Source organism: Rousettus aegyptiacus, unplaced genomic scaffold (assembly GCF_014176215.1).
Source record: "Rousettus aegyptiacus isolate mRouAeg1 unplaced genomic scaffold, mRouAeg1.p scaffold_m13_p_7, whole genome shotgun sequence".
Taxonomy (NCBI): Eukaryota; Metazoa; Chordata; class Mammalia; order Chiroptera; family Pteropodidae; genus Rousettus; species Rousettus aegyptiacus.
The window spans coordinates 2,863,007-2,888,115 of NW_023416310.1; the positions used below are offsets into that span (position 1 = coordinate 2,863,007).

Sequence of the window (25,109 nt, forward strand, 5' to 3'; positions counted from 1 at the left end):
TAAGTGACAGCCTCTTAAAGGTTAGTGGCAATGCAGAATCTAAAACCGTATCAATTAATTTTTTATACAGTTACGTTAAAACCCACTAGCTCTAAAGCACTCATTCACGAATCGGTGGCATCGTGCATTGGTCACTGGGAAAATATTGATTCACTGAGCTATGCAGGTCTATGAGCTGTTGACACATTTCTGGCTATCATACAATATCCAGAGATCATAACCTTAATACAACCGCTAATGGCATCAGAAAAGTCTACAAACCTTAGGAAGCTATCAAAGTCACAGCAGTAGATACAAGGTTTCTAAAATTCTGTCACTCGAAAGCTGCAATTTTATGATTGGCAACAAATACTGTCAGTTATGTTTCTCGAAGTAACAAGATCGCTTTGTTTATCCTCAAGAAAATGTCTGCCAAGCACCTGGGCCTGAATGACTTACTTTGTTGGTCAGTCATCCTTCATAAACATCACACCACATGGAAAAGCCTGGACAAGAAACACAGGCCATTGCCAACGGCCAGTGGGGTCTGGCCACGTGAACAGAGCTTAATTCATACCTCAGAAAGCAATTCCATGTGGGCAAAGAAAAAGCAGATCCTTTACGAACATTTTTGTTAATACGTCGAATGAATCTGTTGCGATTTCAGAAGGACCGTGACCATCTTCCATGGACTCAAAAGCTGGTGAAAGCACTTTGGTCGTTTGATGCGTTTTCTCTTAATGACGTCCTAGCTCACGCAGCTTTCGTCCTCGTAACTCTTCCGTCTGCAGCACGGCAAGACAGCAAGGCGAGGAAGGCCACAGGCCCGGGCCGGGCTGCCAGAGTCGGAAGCCGGCTCCCTCATTAGCCACACGATCTGGGCAGGTTAAGTAGTTACTCTGTGCCTCGGCTTCCTCGGTCGCGAAATCAGTCAAGAATAACAGCGCCTGCTTGGTGCTGTGGCCCTGGGTGCCAAGGGGGCCGCTGACAGTGACACCCGCTGTCACCACGGCCTCGCCCACCCAGACGCGCTCGTCTCTGCCTCGTGCCGTGTGGGAAAGCCTCGCGACCTGCTGGCTCTCCCACGCGCCCGGGCGGCACGTGGCCCCGTCTCGGGTGACGGCGTGGCCGAGGATCTAGGAGAGTGAAACAGGCAGCCCCTCCGGCTCAGCGTGGGGCGCTAGCGGCCCGGCCCCTGCACACCAGAGACCCGGGGGCACGTTTCTCTGGAATAAAAACGCTGCCTACCCTGATAGAACTGCCGGAAAACCGTCCGGAACAGTCAGACGTTGCCGCAGCACCGCTCGGGGCGCAGAAAACATGAAGCAAGGAGACGAGCCCCGACGAGGTCGCCGAGTGAATGAGGTCCCCACAAGCGGGATGACATTCTAGGCCGCCATGTCCAGGATGTATCGTGTGGGAAGGTCTGTTGACGAAGGAATGTGTTTAGGATTCGTTGCCAAATGAAAAAGAAAGGTTTACGAAGATGTACACGGAGGATGATCCAATTTTGGCCGAAGGATATAAAAGGGAGGAATTCGCATAGAAGCGCAGACAAAAGAATGGCAGTTCGTTCATACCGCAACGTGCGAGCGGCGTTCGCATCCAGGTTTCGAGGAACATTGGTGACCCCTGATGCGTAACGGGTTATTTTATTTTCTAACATATTTTTTGCCGATTCCAAAATGTATGCTGTGAATATGCATTAATTTTATGTTCTGGAACAAAATTAAGGTTTTCAATGTTTCAAATTCCGTGGAACTGGACCTTATTTGTAGTTTACGCCCCTTTTTACATTCAACGATCCGGGGGATCCCGAGGTCGCCCAAGCAGGCGTTGCCGTCCCCACCTCACGGCTGGCGAGGGCGGGGCTCGGGCGGACCAGCTCCTGCCCAGAGCAGACGGACACGATCGAGAAGGCCACCCGCCTGGGTCCCTGAGCCTGAGCCCTCCCCTGGCCGGGCTGAAGACCCCAAACCAAGGCGCCCTCTCGGCTCCTCTTCAAGGCGGCTGCCACTCTTGTTCTGTCCGCTTGCGTTGGCCACAGCGGGCCTCCTCGGAGGACCCTTCGGGCAGCAGCGGGGGCTCCAGCGGGCACCCGTCCTGGGTGGGTGGCGGGGGCTCCGTGCATGAGCTCTCGCCCCAGCCTGTTCTGGACGCACCGTCTGCTCCTGCACTCCTGACCACCTCTGTCACCCACCCGCCATCTCCTCCTCACCCAGGAGCCTCGACGTGCACAGTAGGTCCTCAGTGCAGCCTTGTTGTATTGAAATAAGTCCACGGCCAGCTACAGATTCTGCTCCTAACCTGCGAGACGGCAGAGCTGTCCACGGCGAGGAAACTCGCCGGTCGGGGCTCCATTCCCGAGATCCCAGCACACGCGATGCGTCAATGCACTAAGCTCCTCATGGAATTTGTTTTTAAATCTCCTTCAATTCTTGAAATGACCTTGACCCTTCAACCCGGTGCTGTACATAGATATCTGTCCTTCTGAATCTTGCCCGGGCGCCCAAGGCACAGAATAAAATCATCTCCGGAAGTCAGAACCCAGAAGGAAGAGGACCCCGCACCAAGGCTTCCCGGGACGGGGCTGCTGACCTCCCGTGACCACACATCACAGGCTGCTGTCTGAGCCACCGTGCTGTGTGCTCCTCAACAGTCACCCCGTCACCATAGCAACCCTCGCATCTGCCCTTACCACAGAAAGAGAGAATACCTTTCAAAAGAAATGTGCTCAGCAACCTGTCATGTTAACTTCTGCGCTCCTTACGTGTGCTCTCAGGAATCCGGGCCCGAGTACCCTGGGGTGAACTGTGTCTCCGTGAACAAACCAAAAGGCGCTGCCCCAGCCAGAGCAGCCTCTTCCTCGACCTGCCTCCACCTGTCCCTGATGAGTCAGGTGCGGAGCCTCCCCGAAGCCGCGGCCCACTGGCTCCGTGCACGGGGCAGTCGCACAAGCCAATCATCACAAAAATAATGCTGGGGCTTCGCACGCACAATCTCACTTAATCCCCGGGGAGCTGGCGTCGCCCGCAGTCAGCGACAAGGAGCCCAGCTGGCTCTAGCACCAGCTCCAGAAGCGCTGGCCCTCCCCAGCAGCCCGCTGAGATGTGATCTATGTTTCTGAAATTATATAACACTTGCACCTGTTTGAGATAGGCACAGAATGGCTACGCTGTGACAACTGATTAAGTGATAGAAAGAACCCGAGCTTGCTTATGAAGTTTTATGCATTTCTGTCATCCCGCAGGGTCTAGAACTCTACCTCGAATATACTACATCAGACTCCTAGAACCAGAGAAACTCCTGGATATCTGAAAGATGGAATTTTAGGGGCCGTGATGGTTAATCTTATGTGCCAAATCGGTTGGGCCACTGTGCCCACATTTCGGTCACACATTATTCTGGGTGTCCCTGTGGGGTGTTTTTAGATGAGATTAACATTTATATTGGTGGACGTCGAGTGGAGCGGATGGCCCTTCATAGTGTGGGTGGGCCTCACCTAATCAGTTGAAATCCTGCATAGAGGGAAGACTGGCCTCTGACAAGAGGCAATTCTGCCTGACAGACTCAAAACGTGACATCGAGTCTGCGCTGGGTCTCCGGCCTGCCAGCCCTCCCTGCCCATTTTGGACTTGCCAGTCTCCTTAATCATGCACTACACTTGGATAAACACTGCTTATCCCAAAGGACATGAAAGTATAACACAGAGACTTGAACAGAGGCTGAAGAGACTCATGGCTGATGAGCTAACAAGTCCCAGGACATTTCTGAATCCAGGGGAATGCGGGTTCTGCCTTCAGGCTGTGGCCGTCAAACTCGGTGTGGATAAAAGTCATCAGATGTACTATTAAAAGTGCACCTGCCAGCTACCTAGCTCCTGAGACCCTGACTCAGAAAGTCTGTGGCTCCGTTGTCAGTTAAAGCCACCTCCGTCCCTGGATGGGTCGGTCCTCAGGTCACACTGTGGGAGTCAGCGGCCAGCAGTGCCCCATGGAGGGATGGTCGCGGCCCGAACAAGGCAACCAATATACTCTAAAATAGTAACGGTTCCAGACCCCACGATAAAGCAAGTTCCCATCTTTTTTCTTGCGTTCAACTTGTAAAAAACGCCACCCGTGGGAAGCACGATAAAGCGGGTACACCTGCACGTCTTTCCGTACCCTCGAACTAGTAGGCGGGCCATGTAAAACCATATCTGACCCTCTTCGCCTCATAAGAAATGGCAACTTTGTATAGTTAGCCTAAACTTCTAATTCTGCCTCAAATTTTAGATCATACTGAACCAAGGGCAGGGCTCTCTCACGGACCCTCCAGGACACTCCCCATCTTGCCCCCCCCCATCTGGGGCACACTGCGTGGGCCTTGGGCAAGTCGCTTCAGGTCCCAAGCCTGGACTCGCAGCCACCAAGGGGCCTCGCCAGCCAACATCTAGCAAGTGCCGGGGGCTCCAGACCCAGCCACAGGAGCCGGCGTGAGGGGCCCGAAGAAGCCACGCTGTGGGGAGAAGGAGGAAGAGAAAAGGGGCTGATGACGGCGTCCCGGGAGAGAAGCCCGCCCCGGGGGCGAGGCCAAGGTCACCCCAGAGCCTTGCCCCAGCCCTCAACCCAGTTATTTAAGGAGTAATGTAAGGAACTAAGAATACAACGCTGTGCAACCTCAATTACTGATTGTTAAAGTGGCAAATATTTGTAAACAGCATCCTCACAGAAGACTCCCCTTTGGTTCTGTGTAATAATTACTATTTAGAGAAAGTCACGGCCACACACACACACACACACACACACACACGCTCAAAAAAAGCAGCATCTGCTTTTTTTGACTATTGTTCCCGAAGAAATTCAAGTAGTGGAGGAAAGGGAACTCACCAGAGACAAGAAGCGACTTTGTAATTCCAAAAAAAAAAAGGGCTTAAATGACCGCAAATCTCAGGGGAAAAAAGTCCTCAGAGTGGCCTCAAAGCCCGACTCCCAGCAGACAAAGAGCCCGTGTGGACTCGAGGCGGGCTCTGTCACTGCGGTCCTTCTACTCCGTTCATTTTACTTTCATGAAATAGAGGCGTGGCTGGGGGCTTCGTTCACGCACAGCCTCGGGCCTTCCACCGGGAATGCAAAAGCAGCTCGTTTGTGGGGACAGACCCCCCAGTGCAGCTCGCGGCCACGGTTCTTATCGCTTCTGTACCTCGGGGCTTCTCTCTCCAAGGCCCACACAGGACCCCTCCTCTCGGCACCCTGAAAGACGGGATCCGTCGTCCCCTCGGGCTGCCAGAAGCCCCCCGAGTCTGGGATGCACACCGCGCAGCTGTCCCGAGGCCTGGAGACCTCCAGGCTTGACGCTCGGGCCAGGTACAGAGGTGACGGTGGCTGCAGCTGCTGCCGCGCACTCCGGGCTGGCTGGGGGAGCAGCCGGGGACCCGCGTTCGCAGGCGCAGAAGCCTGTCGGCAGCCGTGGGCCGTGCGTCCGGGCGTCGGGACTTGCTCACCGCCAGACACTGCTCGCCGGACGCCGCACGCCCACTGAGAAGCGCGGCACCGCAGGAAGCGAGGCGACAAGTCAAGGGCGGGGCTCGTACCTTCGGCCCCTACAGAGGCGCGAGGCTTTTGCCGCAGGAGGCGCGCGGGCGGCCGCCGCCCTGGTCCTTGGCGGAGCCCACCGAGCGGCCAGCGGCCCGGGAGGCCTTAGACCAGGTTCGGGCGAGGTGCAGCCAGGGCGACCGGAGCACCTGCCGCAGTCTATTCTGTCCCCCCTGTTCTCCCCGCCTTCCTTCCACGCCACGTTTAACGTGCGCTCTGCTCACAGGTCGTTATGCCCTTACGAGCCTCCGAAACCCTTTTCTGAACAGGAAGGGAAGGATGCAACAAACACAGGGAATGAAATGGACAACGGCCTGCCAGACTGTCTGTCGCCTGACCGCCGAGAGGAATCGCTCCCCCAACGCGACGCCCCTGCGTGTGTCCCCGGCGGGGCGTGTCCTCGGCAGGGCCGGCTGAGAACGGGCAGCTCGGACGGCAGCCTCTTTGGCTCCTGCAGAAGCAGCAGTGCTGGGGACCTTAAAGGGCTTTCGGCTTCAGCGGCCCCACGCCCCAGGAGAGCTGTTTCTGCTTCGTCAAGGACCAGCGGCGTCAGGATTTTCTAGGGTGCCAAAAAGCACACGCACAAGACTAAAAGGCACGTCCGTGGGCCCCACTCAGAAAAACATCTCCCGTGGGTGGATGGGATCTGACCTTTTACCGGTAACTCCTAGCTCAGGACATGAGCAGCCAGCCAGCCCCCCGTGGCCTGTCCTCGGCCCCCCAAGGGCGCCTGTCACAAAGGTCCCCAGTCCCCACTTCCAGACTCTGAAGCTGCCTTGCTCTGCCTGACGCCCACCCTCCCAGGCCCCCTCCTTGCACAGGGACACCTTGGGGCCCCGATGGCCAGCCCCCCGCCCCCCGCCAGCCCGCCAGTGCCTCTCAGCCTCATGGTCCTTGCGGAGCCTTGGGGTGCATGGCAAGTCAATGTTTGTTGAACAAACAGGTAAATCTTTATTACTGCCCGCCCGGAACTCACCTGCCCCAAACGCGCAGTTTGTGGCAACACGAAGCCCAGGTGGACCTACGTGGTCAGTCTGGAAGCGTGTGCGCCCCCACCTCGCTGGGCCAGGCCCTGTCGCGCTCCCTCCTCTGTCCCTGACCGAACGTGACTAACGCGTCGGTCTCAGCTTAAACGCCCCTTCCTCTAGGAAGCCTTCTTTGATTTCTTCTTATTCATTCAACGAACATGTCCTAGGTGTCCACCCTGGCTCGGGCGCTTGACGGGGCCCAGAACAAGCAGAGAATGAGCAGATGTGGTCTCTGCCTGGACCCCCGAGGGGCAGGTCAACGCCACGGTGACGCCCGGGGCCTCTGCCCGAGGCCTTTTCTCCGTCCTCTCGTTTCATTCCTCCATCTTTATAATCGCATCTCACACACATCACACCTCGGGGAGAGCTGAGTGCTGCTCAATTACCCCGACACTTACAAGGAAGAGTTCCTCTGGAAAGGTTTGCTGAATAAACAACACGTAGAAAGAAACGAGGCCCACAGCAGGGGAATCGAGGCGAGGTAAAAAATGAAAACCGACGCCCGTTAGAACCACGAGGCACCACTCAAGGCACATGCACGGGGGACGGCCGAAACCCAGACGCCGACAGCCGCAAACGCCGGCGAGGACGCGGGGCGGCGGGGACGCGCCCGCCCGGCTCGCGGGGACGAGGACGCGGGACGGCGGGGACGCGCCCGCCCGGCTCGCGGGGACGCAGCAGGGGAGGCCACTTCGGGAGACGGCCTGGCGGGTTCTTACAAAACCAAACACACTCTTACCACGTGACCCCGCAATCCGCTCCTCGGTATTTACCCAAAGGAGTTGAAACATGTCCACGCAAAGACCTGCACGCAGGTGTGACATGTACAGCAGCTGTAGCTCATAGTCAACAGAACCGGGAAGCCACCGAGATGCCCTTCAGTAGGTGATGGATAACTAGTCTGTGGCCACCCAGACAATGGACTGCTGTCCGGCGCTAGGAAGGCGTGAGCTCTCAGGCCGAGAAGATTCACGGAGACACCTGGAAAGGTCGCGATTCCAACTCCAGGACATTCTGGGAAAGGCAGAGCCGCGGGGCAGTGAAAAGGTCCGTGGGAAAGCGGGGAGGGATGTCCCGGCGGCACTCGGGGGACTTTCGGGGCAGTGACCCCGCTCTGCGTGAGGCCGTGATGCTGGAGACATGTCCTCACACAGTCGTCCAGACCCACAGAATGCGCAGCACCAAGCACGACCCCCGATGTGAACTGTGGGCTTCGGGTGACAATGACGTGTCCGCGTAGGTCCAACGGCTGTGACCGGTGTCTCGGTCAGGTGGGGGGCATCGACAGTGGAGGAGGCTGTGCCCGTGTGGGGGGCAGGGGGCACGCGGGGGCTCCATCTTCCTCTCGGTTTTGCTGTGAATGAAAACTGCTCTAAAAACGTAACGTCTTAAAAAATGTTTTGAAATAAAACACCCATAATCACAGTGGCCATTCTTTCCCTTATTCCTGCCGGTGACGAAATCGAGGTCCCCAGCTGTACGCATCAGCGTGGGGAGCAGAGCGGCTACATCTGCCTCGGAAGCCGGTATCAACCCGCCCGCTGGCCTCGCCGGGGCGGAGCAGGGGCGCTCGCCGGCGCACCGGGGCCTGCCGCGGTCACGCAGGCCGCCTGAGACCCACGGGGGACCTCGGGACACCGGAGCTGCTGAGGGGGGGCACTGGCCTCCTCGGGCAGCGACGTCCTGAGCAGAGAAGCGGGGACAGCGCTGGCCCTGAGGCCAGTGGCCTGGGTGCAAATGCACGCTCCTCGGCTTCTTCGTGCCTCGGTTTCCCCATCGGTAAAGTGGGGATAACCTCGCTCGCGACGTCGTAAGATGGCCGTGCCGCTGAGATGAGGTGAGCCTGGGCGGCCCGCCGCAGAGCCGCTCTCAGCTGCCGCCTGCCGGGCACCGCCCCGGACCCTCCGTGCTCCGTGCCTTACTCAGTCCTCACCCCTCCCCCCCGCCCCCCGCCTCCGAGGAGCAGCATCGTCCCCCGGTCAGAGGGCTTCGCGAGGCTACCTCAGGAACGACGGGGTTCAGACTGAGGACCGGCCTCCGAAGCTCCCGTGCGCCTCTGCCCTTCGCCCAGGGGTAAGAGCCCCCTGAAGGCCCGGCCCCCGTGGGGAGCAGCCTGGCCCCCTGGGCGGTTCCCGCTGTGGGCGTGGCCCAGGAACACTGACCTCCTGGCCGCAGGGGGCGGAGCGGACGGAACAGCCCCAGGTGATGTAAGTGGACTGCTGAGCAGCCTGCACCTGGGGTTTCGCCCTTCCCAGCCCCGCTGACGGGCTGTGTGCGAAGCTCCAGGCCCGCGGATGTGGCGGCTGCCGGTCCCCGCCACCCCCACCGTGCACAGGGTGGCTGGTCCCCGCCACCCCCACCGCGCGAGCGGCCGGTCCCCACCACACCCACCAGCCCCCAGCCCCGTCCTCAGGCTTCCGCACTGCTGGACCAGGCCCCCAAGCTCAGTCCTGTCCTGGCTGGAAAAGCTGCAAAGGAGCCCATTGAAACTCCGTCCTGTCCCTCAGGTGACCCGGAAGACACCCAAGAGGGCCCCCCAAGCTCCTCCCGCACCCCAGGGCATGGGCGGGGGCTCCCCCTCCTGACTGCAGGGAGGTGGCAGCGATGCTCTGTCCCTCACGGGCTCCCGGGGAATTAAAAGGGAGTGCCGAGACCGCTTGTCCAGCCTGCAGACCGCGCGAGGGTGGTCACCCACAAACTGCCCCCTGCACCCCCGGTTCTCATCGCTGGGACCCCTGCATGTCTGGCTCCCTCTGATGCCAAATGCGTGGGCAGCACGTCGGGAGGACAGTGGAGCCAGCGCTGGCGTGGCCTGCCCGAGGCCACTGGGAGCCGGGAGGACTAGCCCTCAGAGCCGGCCCGAAGCCCGGGCGCCCGCTCACCCCCGGAGCCCATCGGTGCGGCAGCCACAGCTCCGCGGTTCCGGGAACCGGGCCCGAGCCTGGGGCCAGCCTTGGCCAGCCTCGAGGGCAGAGCGCAAGCCTGGGCACTCTGACGAAACCCCAGACACCAGCGGACAAGGACCCGGCCTTGAAGGACAGTCAGCTGTGGGGCATCAGTGCGGCCGTGTGCAGATGAGACCAGGGCCCCGCGTCAGCAGGGCTGGCCCAGCTGTGCCGCAGGGGCAGACGGGCACGTGCCCAGCGGTCAAGGGCCTGGCAGAGCTGCCGAGGCCTCTGCAGCTGCAGGCGGGCGCCGGCCCGTAAGTGCTGCTGCCCGCCCGCCCGGCGCGGCCGCAGAGGATGAGGAAGCGTGTGTGGCGGGCCCAGGACTCGGCTGCAGGAAGGAGGCGGCGGGGCGGCCCGGCAGCACCGGCAGAAATTTCCACCCGAAATGAGAGGCGGGCGCAGAGCCCCTCTCAGAGACACGACCGCGAGGGTGAGGGGCAGGAAGCCTGCGCCTCCCAGCCTATGTGCGTCCCCGCAGGGGAGAGGTTCAGAGGGAGCCCCCTGGTCCCCCGCTGGGCTGGCCTGCGGCGCCTGGGGCCGCGTCCGGCTCCCCGTGGTCGGAGCCCCACTGCTCCCCAGTTCCCGGAAAAGGCACAGCAAGTTCTGTTTGACTTACCTATTTACACTCACCCAAAATACACGCGTGCCCGTCGGGCATTCCAGTTCGGGACACTGCTCAGACTGGAACGCAGACTCTCCTGCCTGCCGGAGCCCTCTGTGACAAGCGTCTCTACAGACGACAGTGGCACTGACAGCCATTCCCAGCAACAAAGAGTTCAAGGGCGAAAAGGCGGATCGGGGCAGGTGCTGGTGACGGGACTTCGCGGTGACAGGAGAAAGTCCCCGGCACAGCTCACAGCCGAGCCGGCGACACCTGTCTCTCTTCCGGCCTGTGCCCCGGACTCTGCAGCCCACGGCCTCCCGGCCCCAAGCGTGCACCGGCCTTGCCGCGGCGCACGCCCCTGCAGTCGGGCTCCCTGGTCCCCTCGTGGATGAGAGGACCCAGCTCCCGAGGGAGGTGACACCACTCGGCCAGCAGCCGCCCACGTTCGCTCTGACGACGCCACCGGGGGGCTGCTCCCCCAGGGGCTGCCGGGCCCGTGCAGCCGGCACAGCCCCGAAGCTGGGCGGGCTGCCTTCCTCGGCCGGCGGCCTCCCTCGGCCCCTCCGCGGGGAGCCGGGAGAGTGGGTCAGGTCAGAGGGAAGTGTCCCTCACTCCGCCATCTCCACAGGAAAAACAAAGTCGTCACCGGACATTCAGAATGGGTCACTGGTACCTGAATTAATAGGGCAAACAGCCGGCGAGGAAACGGTGGCTCACTGTTCCTGAGAGCCGGCCTCCGCCGGCCCGGCGCTCGGGCTCTGCGGGCCGACGGGCACGGGTGGGACCCACCCCCACGGGCGGCCCGCAGGAAAGGGGGCCCTCGCCCCGGGTCGGCTCAAACACTTCCGTGGCCGAGCCGCCATCTGTCCTCTCTTACACACTCATGCACACACATGCATACTCATGTGCCACACGCATGCACATGCATGTCACACACCACCTACACACGTGCATGCACCACACACACCAACACGTGTGCATGCACCACACACATGCCACATGTGCACATGCTGCACATGCACACTCACAAACACGCACATTCGCACAATCACACAGGGCTCCAGGGAGGAGGTATCAAACCAGGATCCTCGCCGGGGTTTCGGCGAGTCACGGCTTTGACAAGGGGTCGCAGGCGGAGGAAGGGGCAGGGAGAGGAAAAGGGAAGCTGAGATGGGCCTAGGGAAAAGCCAGGCGGTGGGAAGGCTGGAAGAGACCAGGCCCCCACCGGGCACAGACCCGTCACACCCAGGGCAGCCCTGGGCCCCGCCCTCACCTGAGCCTTCCTGTGTGACCTCAGGCAGGTCGCGCCATCCGGGCTTACACTCAAAATGATCTCATGCCACGTTTGACCAGTTCTGAGTCTCTGCCCTCCAGGAGACACGGTTCGAGTCTGGGGTCATCACGAGTCCCCCCGCCCTTCAGCCCGCGCCCCTTCCTGCTGGAACTCTGACCCTGAGCATCAGCGAGCAGCTCCCTCTGGGGTGGCCGTGGCTCTCCAGAGGCGTCCCGATGTCACCGGCAGCTGGGCAGGTCTGCTCGGAGAACCCCCGGCCGCATCTGGGCGGGCTGCCCTCACGGCCGGTGCGTCCAGATGACCCTGCTACGAAGATGCAGCGTGCTCGCGGGTCGCAGACCACTCGGCCCCTGTGTTTCCGTTTAGTGGCATACTATAATCAGCTCGCGCGGCTGCACAGAGAGCCTTTTCCTAAGAGGCAAACAATAATTCTATGGAACGGCTGTATCGTGATACATCCCCCTGAGCCCCGATTCACGTTATATCCAATCTTTGGCTCCTAGAAACATCGCTGTAAAAAAAAAAAGTCTGCTTATCCATATTCATCTCATGTAAAGAAAAAGTCCTCTGTGTGTAGATACCGACGCACATCCTTAAAGGCTCACGTTTGCCTAGAAACGACGTCTAGGACACCACACACCAAACCGTCAGCCGTGGTCCCTTGGGGCGGACAGGATTCCAGAAGAAAACTCAAACTTTGATACTCAGTTATCACGTTATAACTTTTTAAAAAGGTGGGAAGAAAGGGTAAATAAATAAAATGCAGTCGCTATTTAAACCTCCGTAGAGGCGGTGTGATTGGCGGGTACAGACCCAGAGGCCGGGGTCGGGGGCACGGAACTGCGGCACAGGGGGAGGCCGGCTCCCCCTGCGATGGAGGGGAGAGGGCCTGGGTTCGAATCCCAGCTCGGATCACTAACAGGCGCCGGGGTGTGATTTCGGGTCCCGGGACCCCAGTTTCCTCGGGCCTCACGGGGGACGGGGGGGAGGGGCAGGCACACCCGTGAGGCCCCAGGAGATGAGCCGCGGGGCGCCCGGGGCCGGCCGTCGGCGTGCTGTCCTGCCTCTTCCTCCCCTGTCCGTGGCTCAGAGGAAAAGCAAACCCGACCCTCGGGCTCCCCTCTGCCTCCTCTCCAGCCTCGCAGGGTCCCCCATCCAGCCGCCCGCGTCACCAACCCTGTGGCCTGTCCTGGAGGAGAGTTCTCCGGACGCTGCTGGGGCTTTCGGCACAAATGCAAAGCCAACTCGAGCACATCTAGAAATCTCAAGATGATTAATAATTAAGACACCCCCCTTTGTGGTCCAAAAAATGTTGATAACGCTATTGGCCAATGTTTTTTAATTTTTTTTTTTTTTTTAGGAAAATACATAAGCCTGAGAACGCAGAGACACAGCAACTCTATGCTTGATTATGAATGTTTTGATCATCCCCATGGTGTCTGTAAAGTTAAATTATTTTCCCCAGACCAGGGATCAGGGCTCCTGCAAATTCAAATTCGAAAAGGGACCTAGACGGGCGAGGGACCCCTACTGCGGCGGGCCCCACACGTCCACTCCGCTTAGTCACCGCGCGCTGACCGGCCCGCAGCCCTCCGCGGATGCCACAGCGTCGGCCCCCCACAGGGCCCCGAAATCGCCCCAGCTCCCCTGCTCCCGATGACCCTGGGAATCCACGACTTGAACCAAAAGGCCCGGATCCCTCATCTGAAGGGAAGTGTCTCCTTCCTCGTGGGTTTTGGGGAGGACCCGAAGAGATAAAGCTGATGAGCTAAGGGCCCAGCGAATGCCAGTGGTGACTGATGTCACCGCATTCCCACGGGTCCCAGAGGGCTGGCGGCCCGGGCAGATGAGCTCATGTCTGCGAGACAACGTGTGGACCGTGAGGAGCCAGGCAGTGGACCGCACCTCTGAAGGCCTTCGGTCACCCCCGGGGGCCGGCCCGGGGTTCCCGACCCGGCGGAAGGCCCGTGGCTGGGAAGGAGGCTGCCCGGGACCTCCGTCAGCCGCCAGCGGGTCGCGACCGCGTTTCTCCCTGCGCTGGCCGCGTCCGTCCCCACCCTCCCTGCTGCCCGTCCCCACCTGCCGTCCCCAGCCGGGCCCTCGCCTGCTTCCTTCCTGCCCCCAAGGCTTGTTTCTGGGGGTCCCCAGGCCACCCAGGGAAACGGCCGCTGGCCCTCTCCCACAGGCACGTTGGACATATGAGATGCCCACTCCGGGGAACATCAGAGACATTTGCCATGTGTCCCCAAACCCAGTGACCTGTGAGAGTCCAGCTGCACAGTGCCTGTCGGACAGGCCTGGGAGCCCGGCTTTGACCAATGACTCCACGGCCCCCGGGCCCCGGGGGCCCGAAATTCATTCCACGGGCAGGCGACCCGGCGGCCCCCACCCCAACGGATTTTGTCTGAAATTGGCACCTTTATCCAACTCAATGAAGAACTGTATCTCTATCAGCCTCTCCCCACGTTATTACACGGTAATGGGCTAAACATTTTTAATTTTAGAAATTACTGCAAACAGTGTCTCCCCATTCGCGATCTCTTCGTGCCTAAGGATGTATTTTTAGGCCCTATTCAAGTTACCACCTTGGCCACAAATGAAACATTAATTAAAGGTTATGCCCGCAGGCTTCGGAAAATGATTACTCAAGACAGCAACGATACCCGCCGTCTGGGCGTAACAGAGCTGCACCTTGCCGTGCGGCAGGAGCGAATGATCCCGAGCCCTGTCGTGACAACCGCGGCATGAAAGCGGAAGCCGGCGCCTGCCCGAGAGGCGACAGCAAACACGGGGACCCACAGAGGGCGCGGGCGACTTCCGAAGGGCGGGGGTCTAGATGGATTCCGGGCTGGGACATTTCTCGAGGTCATTAACTGCCCTGGCTGACGGAAGGAGTGGCCCAGTGACGAAGCCCACAGAGACACGCAAACGGGAACGTGGCGACAGCGGGGACTCGGGGTCGCTCAGAGCGGCGCGCAGTGCCCGGCCCACGGCCCGGCACGTACCTGCGGCCAGCCGGCCAGCTCCGCGGTGCCCTGCCAGAGGGACGGACGCTCAGGCCAGCCCGCTGCGGCGCCGACGCCCAGTAGAGAAGTCAGGGGACGGGGGACGCCCTGCCGAGCGCCGGCGAGGGTGGCTGCGGCCTGCGGCCTGCGGGGCGCCGCTGAGGCGCAAGCCCCAGCTTCACCCGGCGAACAAAAGCTCCGACGCTCAGAGAGAGGAAACGGCGTGCCCAAGGCTGCACAGCAATGGCCGCACTGGGACTCAGGCCCACGGGCCGACCGGTCCGCGAAGCCGGCCTGCGTCCGTCTCGTTCCCTGCCGGGGCCACGCTGTCCTCCCAGCACGGTGCCCGGACACGGCAGGTGCTCAGGAAATCTTATTTGTTCAGCACAGTGATGACTGAACTCCGGAATTAATCATCCATGCTCAGGAGGCAAAACTCTGCGACTTCTCGACAAAGGAGACTGTGATATACGCACTGATACGTTTGTGGCTAAACAAGTCTCGGCCGTGAGGAGACCCGAATGGATGGGGAAAGGGACAGGCGGGCAGCTTGGTGCCCGTCCCCAGCACCCCCGCCGCGCGGTCTGGTCCTTCCCCTAGTGGCGCAGTCACACGTCTTTCATGAGATGACACGGATACGATAGCATGCTAAATGAGTGGGGGGGGTGGGGGGGGTGATGGAGGGGGATGGGGGAGGGGGTGGGGGGAGGAGGGAGTGAGGGGGTGGTGGGGGAGGGGTGGGGGGGGAGGGGGTGCGGCGGTGGGGAGGGCGGGAGAGGAGGGCGTGGCGGAGGGGGAGGGGGAGGAGAGGGTGGGGGAGGAGGAGGCGGGGGGGAGGGGGACGGCGGGCGGGGGGGTAGTGAGGGGTAGAGGGGGTGAGGGGGGGGGGTGGATGATCGGCGGGGAGGGGGTGACGCGGGACGGGTGGGGGAGGGGAGGGGGGTCAGGCCAGGGTGAGGCGGGCGGGGGGGGGACTGGGGGTGCAGTGATGGGGGCGGTGGTTGGGGCGGGGGAGGAGGGGGGTGGGGGTGGTATGGGGGGGTTCGAGGAGTGAGTGAGGGTGACTGGGGGGGGGGGGGGTGGGGGTGGATGGGGGGTGGTGGGGGGGTGGGGGGGGTGATGGGGGGTGGTGGGGGGGTGGGGGGTGATGGGGGGTGGGGGGGTGATGGAGGGGGGTGATGAGGAAGTGGTCCAAGCGGCAGCTTCCTCCTGCTTGCCCTAAGCCCTTCCCCGCCCAGCAGGGCAGCACAGAGGCCCCAGGAGAAGGCTGCAGGGAGCCCCGCCACGGGCAGAGTTGAGAGGGAACCCACTGTCAGCTTAACAAAGGCCTGACCCCCAGAGATCCTTAGGAAGCCCCCCAGGAGTCTCGCCCGCCTCCTTTGGGGCTACCTCTGAGCAGGGTCAGGAGAGCTCAGGACATGCGTGGGATGTGGCTCCGCAAGAGTGTCTGGAAGGCGTGGCTGCCCAGGGGGCTGCACCCGGCGGACTTCCTGGTGGAAGCGCCTTCCCGGAGGCGGCGGCGCCACGGCAGACCGCGGGCGGCCGGCGCTGAGGACCGCTGCCCGCCGTCACGTGGGAGGTGAGTGAGCGGCACCCGGCGAACAGGAAGTGAGGACACGCAGAGAGCCAGGCCCTCCCTCTGCTCTCCCAGCAAACGGAGACGCTTTTCCAGGAATACTGAAGACGTCGGAGAAGCTGCCTCCACACTCCTGAGAGGCAGGGAGCAGGCGCCGCCCCACCCTCAGATGTGCGGTGTGGGCCCTGCCCTGGGGGAGGGGAGCAGGTGCCTCAGGCTCTGGAGGCTCCACCCACCGACCCCACGGCCCCGCCCACCCCACACGCCCAGACTCACGGGGTCCTCCTCCGGGTTTACCTCCCGCGCCTCACCTGGGGCAACTCGCCGCTCCACCCGTCCTGCGCCCAGGCCGGCACCTTCCTCCTCCTGCGTCCTGGAGTCACTGTACCTGTCAAAATCACGTTTTTAGAATTTAAGATTAAGTCCTAAGTTATTCCTGGGCCAGGGACATTCTTTCTCTCCTTTAACTGCTAGAGCCCCGGCTCATACAGGCTGCAAATTCCCAGGTTTACTTGGGACCCAAACGACCCACCAGGGCCAGAGCCCCTGAAATGGGCTGTCGGCCGCAGGTCGCTCACGAGAGCTTGAAACCCCGTTTCTTTCCCAAGGAAGCAGCAGCATAACTGCGTTTAGGGATCTGTGAAAGTGTGGGTTTTCTGGGGTCTTTTTCATTTTGGTTTAGGATCTCTTTTTATTGTTATTATTTGAACTGCTCAGAAATGTCTGAACTTTCCGATTCTGAGTTGGCTGTAAGTCACCGGACATGGGTGCCACTAGGAGAGAATGAAAGGTCTCGAGGTCTGAGAAGCTGTCCGGCTCGGACACAGGAGCCGGGCGCCCCGTCGGTGCCTAGATTCCTGGCTGCTGAGTGTGGGACTCAGTCCCCCACAGGCAGCACCCACGGCAACGTCCACCGGGCCGCTGCCCTCTCTAGAAGCCTCTTCTCCCAGACGCCTGCTGCCACGCCCCTGCCTCAGCACAGCTGGGGCGCTCCAGCAGGAGGCGATGCTGGGCTCAGAGAAAGGGGCGGACAGAGCAGCGGGCTCCGGAGCGGGACACCGGAGATGGCCCGTCCTCTATCCGGATGTCCAGCTCAGCTTCGCCTGCCTGCAGTCGAACTCACATCCGACCCTAGTCAAGGTTCGGGTAGAGGTGGACAGGCCACAGAGGTCACGGCGCCAGGGTCCCGTAGGCGGGACTCGGCCCTGGAGCCAGGAGAGACAGAGCAGTGGGCGCCGAGGCAGAGTGCCTTCTGGTTAATTCTTTTACTGCTCAGAACAACCATAGGAAATGAGTGATGCAGACTCCAGGCGGAGAGGGGCCGGTGGGAACGAAACCCTGGGGCGGGATGCGGGAGCTGGGCGCGGCGCGGTCACTGCCAGACAGGACTGGGGTGCGGGGTGCCCAGCCAGGGTTGGACGGCGAGGGCGGTCCCGGGCCAGGTGACTTCTCAGGAGCCGGAACAGCTCATTTCAAACCGAGACAAGGCATAGACTAGCTCAAGACAGCCCACCTGCAAATCTCAAGGCCGAGGGGTGTACGGGTAACCCCGAAGACCCCTTTAAAGTGGGGGGGAAACGAGGCTTGGGTGCCTATGGCGTGCCGTGTGACCAGCACCACCTCTACAGCAGGGGTGCGTTGGAGTTGGAGCCCCGCCAGCTCCCTTGTCACCTCCCCAGGCTGCCGTCCAGCTGTGACAAAGGGGACAGCCCCCGGCGTCGGCCCCGCTCAGCTGGACGGGCACACCTGACCCTCCGAGGCAGCTGACCCTCCTCTGGCCCGCACCCAGGGGTCCGGGACACAAAGGGGTACAGCGTGCTGAGTGAGCAGCAGGGAGGGAGGAAGCGAGGCTCCCACTTCTGCTTCCCCGCCCCCGCGGGGTGGCTCTGTCACCCACGGGCGGGGGGGAGGGGGCTGGGGCCCTGCTATCCGTAACGGCTCTGCCTGGCGGAGGATGCCAGGTAGGGCGTGCTCGGCGGCCACCGCACTGGCACACGCAGCCGACACTCCCTGTCCCCTCAGTCCCGACTCTGCCCCACTCCAGGTGTCTTCCGAACGCCTCCCCCCCGGAGCGCAGTGACCACAGGCGCCAGAGTTGCCAGCACTCCGAGGCAGAGCCCTGCCTGTGGGTGCCACGGGACCCACAGCTCAGGTACAACCAGGTGAAGCCCTCCAGGCCCCTGACCCCCTCCTCTAAGCGAACCTGAGCCCTGAGCTCGGCCCTTCTCCCCAAGTTCCGTCTGTGTAACCAACTGCTCTGCGATCGATTCCAGTTGAGCGCAGCACGTTAAATGCCTCATATGCCCTCTCGCCGGGCCTTCGGCAGCATGGGATAAGGGCCTCCCCACTTCACGGGTTTGGAAACCGGGGCCCAGAGAGGCAGGGGGGACGCTGGGGAATGTCCGAGCCCGATTCAAAGCTGGACGCCCTGCCGGGGCCTCGCGCCCCGTCTCTCGCAGCCTGTGGCCCCGAGCCGCCCGCCTCACCCTCCTCTGCTCACCTCACCCTCCTCTGCTCAGGTGGCGCACTGAGCCCACCAGCTTTTCCGGAGTCCCCCGGAGTCACACAGGGCCTCAGGTCAAAAGCCCCCAAAGTCGTTCAGCCAGAGCCATCTTGCAACCCAAGACAGGACTCTGGAAGGAGAGGCAGAAAGATGCTCACGGTTCCCTTCCGGCTTCCGCACCCCTTCATCCTCTCCGCCAGCGTCCGGTCCCTGGCTCTGCTCGCCTAACAGCCCCTCCGTGGCGGTGGCGGCAGGTGCGATCTCACTGTCCTCATGTGGGGGGAGGGGGGGCTCACTGTTGTTCTCCCCATGTCACAGATGGGAAACCAAGGCACAGAAAGGCCACGAGGAGTGCACGGGGTCGTACCGGCGCTAATGCCGGAGCTGGGAGCTGGGCCACATGGCTCCAGGGCCCGTCTCCCCGCGGGGAGCTCCAAGCTTCACCTGGTGAGCTGGGGCTCGGCCGCCCACCTGCTGCCAGGGCACCCGTCCGCCCTCCTCCAAACTGCAGAGGCGTCTGGACCAGGCTGCTGCTTGCAGGGCAGGTGGGGGAGGGGCAGGGGCGCACGATCAGTACGGGCAGGGTGGCCGTTGGGGCTCTAAGACGCTACCTGCTTCTCCACCGTCTGGCAACAGCCATCACAGGGCCGGGACAGACGGCCCACGAACAGGGCGCTCATTCAGGCTGCTCCGGGCAGTGGGGTGGGACCGGGGGGCGGCCGTGTGGGGTCACCGGGACCCACGCCGTGCCCCACACTGTGACCCATTTCCTCCAACCCAAGAAGTCGCTCACGGAGCGCCGTCAGGTCAGGCGGGGACGGTAGGAATCTCCACTGAAAGGGCCTCCCTCTCCTGATGGCACCGAGAGAGTACAAGGCAAGTCGGAAGCGACGTTTCGCCCGGGCTGCAGGCAGACAGTGGCGGACGATGTGGAGCGGAGAGCCTCAATGTTTACGACATCTTTGCACATCCGCAGGTCAAGAAGTCACAGTAAGGATGAGTCAAAGGGTGAGAGTAGCATAAGGAGACCCGGAGAGAGGCGGGGGCTTGCGGCCTTCTTCCCTCCCCTCCCCGCCCCCTCCCCCCTCCCCATCCCCCCACCACCCCTGCTACCCCCTCCCTCCCGCCTTCTCTCTCTCCCACCACAGATCTTGTGATATGAACAAATCTATCCCAGGTCTTAAAATACCTTCACACCACTTTCTGGCTTTAAGGAAGGATTCGGAGGGAGTTGTTATGTGTGTGTGTTTTCGGGTCATAAGGTTTCAAGGTTGTGAGTCTGTGTTGTTAAAATCTAGCACTTAATAAAGTAACAATGACTGCTCGTTTGCAATGAATCTTCCTGTTCTGGAGGGTTCCCTCTTATAAATGGAAGCTGGTTCCTATAAATATTTGGTTAATTAGCTGTACTAGCTGAAATAAATCGTTCGCTCTGTTTTTATGGCGGTTAACAGTTTGTGAAGCAGTCTTTATGTACGTTAGCCAGTGGCTGCAACATAATTGGTGCTGAATAAACATTTATGGCATTGAATTATCTAATTGGGTTTTCATGGCGGCCTATGAGGGGTTACATTCTTCTCGGAGGGAGGGGCTGTCTTTTAAAAACAAAAATTTCAGAACGTGGTTCCACAGTGGAGCGGTCAGCACGTCTGCTTTACACGCAGAGGGTCCTGGGCTCACACCCAGTGGAGCCACGGTCCATGGTCTACGGCCACGCCACCCTGAACAAGCCCGACGTCTGATCTCGGAAGCTAAGCAGGGTCGAGCCTGGTGAGTAATTGGATGGGAGACCACCTAGGAAGGCCAGGTGCTGTAGGCATAAATAATAATAATAAATTTAAACATTTAAATAAGTAAATAAGACTAAAATTCCACGTGTCCGTCGTGAACACATCGTTCAACCTCAGTCGAGGTTCCCTGCACGTGTCGCGGCCAGCCCCACACACTCTCCGGGTGAGCCAGCTGTCCGCACGTCTGTCCAGAACTTCCCCACCTACCAAACACGCACAGGTTCCTGCGGAAAACAAGACGCAGATCATCGTCACAAGCGTTGGCCTCCGTGTTCGAACTTACGAACAGATCGCGGCATGCGCTCTCTGCACGGACCTCCCCTTCCCCGCCTCGGCGGCAGCACAGCATTTCATGATACCTACGTGGTACGTTTCACCTCTGAGCTGCTAGTGCATCACCTTCACGAACCTCGCGGTCCCCGGGCGGCCCCCGGGCGGCCCCGCCCACGGAGGACACCCGAAGGGTAAATTCCCAGAATTAGACCTGGAGTCTTCGAAATATCATGTCAATACATGATGCAGAATCGCCACTCGATGACGGGAAGTCTGGACCCGTCTGCGCCACCACGAGCAGCCGTGCGTGAGCACCCGGTTTTTTCACGCCCGACTCCGTGCTGCAGACGACCACGTGCGCTCACCTTTGCCAACACCGTTGGTAGGGAACACGGCGTCCCAGCCCGATTCACATTTATGAATCAGTGAGGCGGAGTGTCTTCGCGTCTGTCCCCAAGTAACTGGGTTTCCACGTCGTGAAATGTGACTGAGGCTCAGAGAAGTGGCGAAGGGAAATTGTCAAACGTTTCTTTCCATAGTGTGAGACAGTCCCCGAGGCCTGATGTCACTCCACAGGAACGAGTCAAAGGAATTCAAACAGGGGGGCAGGGCGACGGATGCCCCCAACTCAACGTTCGGGCCAAACGCCTCCTTCCAGGTCCACCTGCGGGCTGGGCCTCCGGACGGCAGAGAGACGGAGCTGCCTCGCATGGCGGTTCGTCTGTTCTTTTCCCCTAGAAGGACGTGCGGGTGACAACGTGAAAATGAGCAGAAGGGACAAAGGACGTGAGTCACGGAGTCATCGGCTGTCGCCAGGCGGTCAGGGCCTGGGGTCAGGGCCTCTGTCCAGGGCCCGAGAACCAGAGTCCTTGCCGTGGCCCGCTGGTCACAGGGGAGGAAACGCGGCCACCAGAGCCAGAAACGGGTCGCCAAGGCCCCTGGCCACTCGGTCAGCACTGCGCCTCCCAAAGCATGTGTTGACATCCATGCTCCCAACTCAGTCGCAAACGGAAGGCCGCCAACACGGAGTCCGCCTGAGAAGAACCCGCCCGTGGACCTCAGAACCCTCCCCGCACACACGCCCCTTCTCTCCTCATCTGTCCGCTTCGGCGAACGACCCGATTCAGGAGAACTGGAGGTTATATTTCATTTTTTCCCAAAAAGAGATGTTCCTTCCTCCAGCACACGGTGATGAGCAGGGGGGCGGGCAGCGTCCCAGGTTGAGAGGGTCCAGCTCTCCCGGCGCATGGCTTCCATGTGCACCTGCTTCTGGGGGCCGGAGTTTACCCCGCGAGCAGCTCCCCGGGGCCCTCTGCTGCGGAGGGGTGGCGATCTGGCGGTGAGGATGCTGCGGGACACCCGCTGGCTGCTCCTCCCCGCGGGTCCTCGGGCCGGCAGGGGACCCCGCGTGCGCTCCGAGCTTCTCGCAAGGTCCCGCACCCGAGCCTGCGACCCCGGCGCCCCGCCCCATCCCCTTCTCCCGAACCCACTCCCGCCCCACCCACGACTGCCCGGCCCTTCGGTCTCTCCTCTCTTGGCTAAGTTTTCAGCTCGCCTCACCCCCCGGCTCCCACTGCAGGCTCCAGCCTCCTCCGAGAGAGGCCGGGGGGCCCCAGCTGTGTTCATGCTCCAGAGCGTCATGGACCAAGCCGGACTGTGAGGCACAAGCCACGAGAAAAATGACAAACCCGATACCACGACTGCCGGGACTCTGGGGTGCTCCCAAGTGTTCACCAGTAGCGTTCCAGATCTTTCCTTTTTCTCAGAAAAACGCCACCGCATCGCCAATCCCCGGGAGGTCAGGCCCCGGCCTGCCCCCTGAGCTGTGTGACCCTGGTCCAGACAGCCAGCCTCTCTCGGCCTCGGTCCACTCACCACGCCTCCTTGGACAGTGGTCAAGACCAGATCAGCCCGGGTCCAGCGAGGTGTTCTGTGACCCGTCGCACGCCGTATAATCACCGCCCTTGTTCCCTAGAGGTACCTGCCGGCCGATCCCGGCAGAGAGAGCAGCACCGGCAAAGCCTGGCGAGTGAGACGGCCGCACGTGGCCACGGAGGGGCCGCGGGCAGGCGAGGAAGCTGGGCGGGGAGGCCCCCTCAGGGAGCCTCGGGCCCGAAGGGGACAGCTTGCCCTGGTCCAGGCACCAGGGACAGGCCGGGGAGAGGCAACGCAGGGGCGGGCCGAGGTGTCGGGGGTGGGCCGATCCAGGACAGAGTCGCCAGCGGGATGTTGGGCTTCAGTGAGGGGGCCCCAAAGACGACCCTCAGGTCTCCAATTTGGGAGAAGGCTCCCACCACTGCGGGGTAAGGAAGGTTCCGGAGGCATCACCTGCTTACAGGTGAGCTGGTTTGCAAGGACACATCCTGCCCATCTACTCGGGAGGAAGAACCAGAAAGGACCATGCTCCCTGTCTCCTCAGGGGGGGTTGGGACAGGTCAGGGAGGGTGGGGTTCAGATAGTGCTCCCTGAGGCTGGCCACACGAGAGATGTCAAAATTCACAGCCACCAGGGCCGCGGAGGTGGGGGTAGGGGGAGCCTAGACTCAAACAGAAACAGGCTGCTAGGCCTAAGACAGGATAAGAGAAAGAAAAGGTGCCAAGCCCCTCACCCCCAAACCCTGCGCCTCCCAGGTGGGCGTCATGCTTGTGGGAACAAGTCAAAGCACAGGACTCACTTTGTTTTCCAGGCGGGAAGCCATCCGGGGCTGCAGGACGCACCTGAGCCAAATTTCAGAACCAAAAACTCTGGGGCCAGGACCATCCTCCTCCCGGCTCTGGGCAGCAGCCTGGGACTCGGCCCTTCCCACGGCCAGACAAAGCAACGTCGGCCACCAAATCAGCGCTGGTTACCAGCGCTTCGCCAGCCAGCAGGCAAGGCCCCTCCTCGTCACTGTCACGGTCCCCAGAAAGCCCCCCCTCGAGTGGGGCTCCTCCTTCACCCCCTCCCCCCAGTTCTCCAAACCCACCAACACGGGCGCCTCCAGGCCAAGCCTCCGTCCCCTGGGCAGTAGATGATAGATAGATAGATAGATAGATAGATAGATAGATAGATAATGATAGATAATAGAATGTGCTTCCATTCGCCCAGGGCTAGCTCAATCAAGCATGACACAGAACATTCTGGGCCACCGAGAGCTCTCACAGGTCTTGGGGGTGGGGTCCCACAGAGCCAAGGATGCCTCCTCTGAGGGGAGCCCCAAGACCTCAAGTGCTGGGCCAAGCCACCTCCCCTTACACGATGGGAGCCCAGGGAGCCGAAAGTCTCTGCGGTCATAGCTGAGGAACCCGACACAGTGTCACGCTGGGGAACAGCCACGGACAGACACTGCGGCGAGGGTCGAGCACCCCCGGCCTTGGGCCGCCGTGGGTTGGTGGCAAGTTTATGCAAAAAAAATAGTAAGTGGGGACAACCTTTCACTTCAGACGAACGATGACTAAGAACGTGGAATGACTCCTTTTCTTTAACTTGGAAACCGTGACATGTCCCCCTGTGCATGTTAAACACTTCGCAAGTCAGACACCATGAACATCGATCTTTCTAATGTAGTATGGCCTCATATATTCTGTTTTCTTGAAGGCAATTTTGAAACTTTACTCTTTGGGGAAAAGAATGAGATGACTATGAAATATGCATTCCATGGAAATAACCAAAAAAAAAAAATCCTTCGATTTAAGACATTAAAAATAGTAACAAAATAGGTCACTTTACCATCCCCTTACTCAACGACCCTTCTGGAATCTTAGCCAAAACCTTAGAAAACATTTATGAGCGTGGAGGTGAGCTTGCCCAGAGACGGGACCCTCTGCCCTCCTGAAGGGAGTGCAAACTGCTGTGGCCCTTTCCGGAAGCAACACGAGACGCGCATCCTCAAATCAGCCTGGCTATTCGACTCAGAAATCCACCTGTCCAGAGCCTGCCGTAAGGAAACTCGAAAGACCAAAAATACTGGATGCACAAATATGTGCACCAAGGCATTGTCTGCAAATTAAAAGTCGAGTGGAACTTGAGTATTCAACAGCTGGATGCCATAAGTAAACATCTGTCATCATAGGGCATCAAATCAATACAATATTACATAGTGATTATAATTGTAACTGTAGTAACAAGTCTACGGCCACGCCACCCTGAACAAGCCGGCTCCTGTCTGACCTCGGAATCTAAGCAGGGCCGGGCCTGGTTAGTACATGGATGGGAGACCACCTAGGAAGACCAGGTGCTGTAGGTGTAAAAAAATAAAAAATAAGGGATTGGAAGCTGACAAGGTCCTTGAAATCAGTGAGGTCAACCAAGGGTGTCCTCACCTAATAAATAAATAAATATATAAATGTAGTCACAAAGATTCTTCATATTGTTGCACAATAATCTACAGAAAACATGTGAACGCTGGACGAGGTCAAGAAGGCACTTCCCAAAAATGAAAGCAATTCATTTTTTCATTTACCTACGTATCTCACCATCTTTCATTTTCTTCCAGAAAAGTCTCAGGGAACCATTGTGTACTTGTTTTGTTAAGATGCTGGAAATAGGAGTTCATGC

At 60.2% G+C, this 25,109-nt stretch overlaps 2 protein-coding genes and 2 pseudogenes across 6 annotated transcripts in view; 2 read left to right on the forward strand and 2 right to left on the reverse strand.

The window, feature by feature from the left end:
• LOC107498271 overlaps positions 1 to 25,109 on the reverse strand; it is an 82,036-nt gene that overhangs the window by 22,604 nt on the left and 34,323 nt on the right. For 3 of the 5 annotated variants that reach the window (XM_036224503.1, XM_036224499.1, XM_036224504.1), the window contains 2 exons: positions 16,319 to 16,395; positions 15,821 to 16,197 (listed from right to left, as the gene is read on the reverse strand). Coding sequence is in view for 1 of the 5 variants with exons in the window: in XM_036224505.1 (XP_036080398.1) it covers positions 15,833 to 16,197; positions 16,319 to 16,395 (442 nt within the window). In the remaining 4 variants the exon portion in view is untranslated. Of the gene's footprint in view, positions 1 to 11,117; positions 11,838 to 15,609; positions 16,198 to 16,318; positions 16,396 to 18,507; positions 18,641 to 25,109 lie in introns of those variants that run through there. The other 2 variants (XR_001594016.2, XM_036224505.1) reach the window with 2 other exon arrangements.
• Positions 7,293 to 12,017, reverse strand: LOC118604989. The gene is made up of 3 exons (XM_036223967.1): positions 12,008 to 12,017; positions 10,159 to 10,739; positions 7,293 to 7,934 (listed from the first exon to the last, which is right to left on the reverse strand). The coding sequence occupies exons 1-3, from the start codon at positions 12,015 to 12,017 to the stop codon at positions 7,848 to 7,850; spliced, it is 678 nt and encodes a 225-aa protein (XP_036079860.1). The 3' UTR covers positions 7,293 to 7,847.
• On the forward strand, positions 20,214 to 20,329 carry LOC118605743 (annotated as a pseudogene).
• On the forward strand, positions 24,680 to 24,798 carry LOC118606152 (annotated as a pseudogene).

What these genes read in the sequence shown, in the direction of transcription:
- LOC118604989 (XM_036223967.1), bottom strand. An exon ending in CGGGCACGCGTGTATTTTGG is followed by an intron (nt 7,935 to 10,158) that starts GTGAGTGTAAAT and finishes TTTCATTCACAG; the next exon opens with CAAAACCGAGAGGAAGATGG.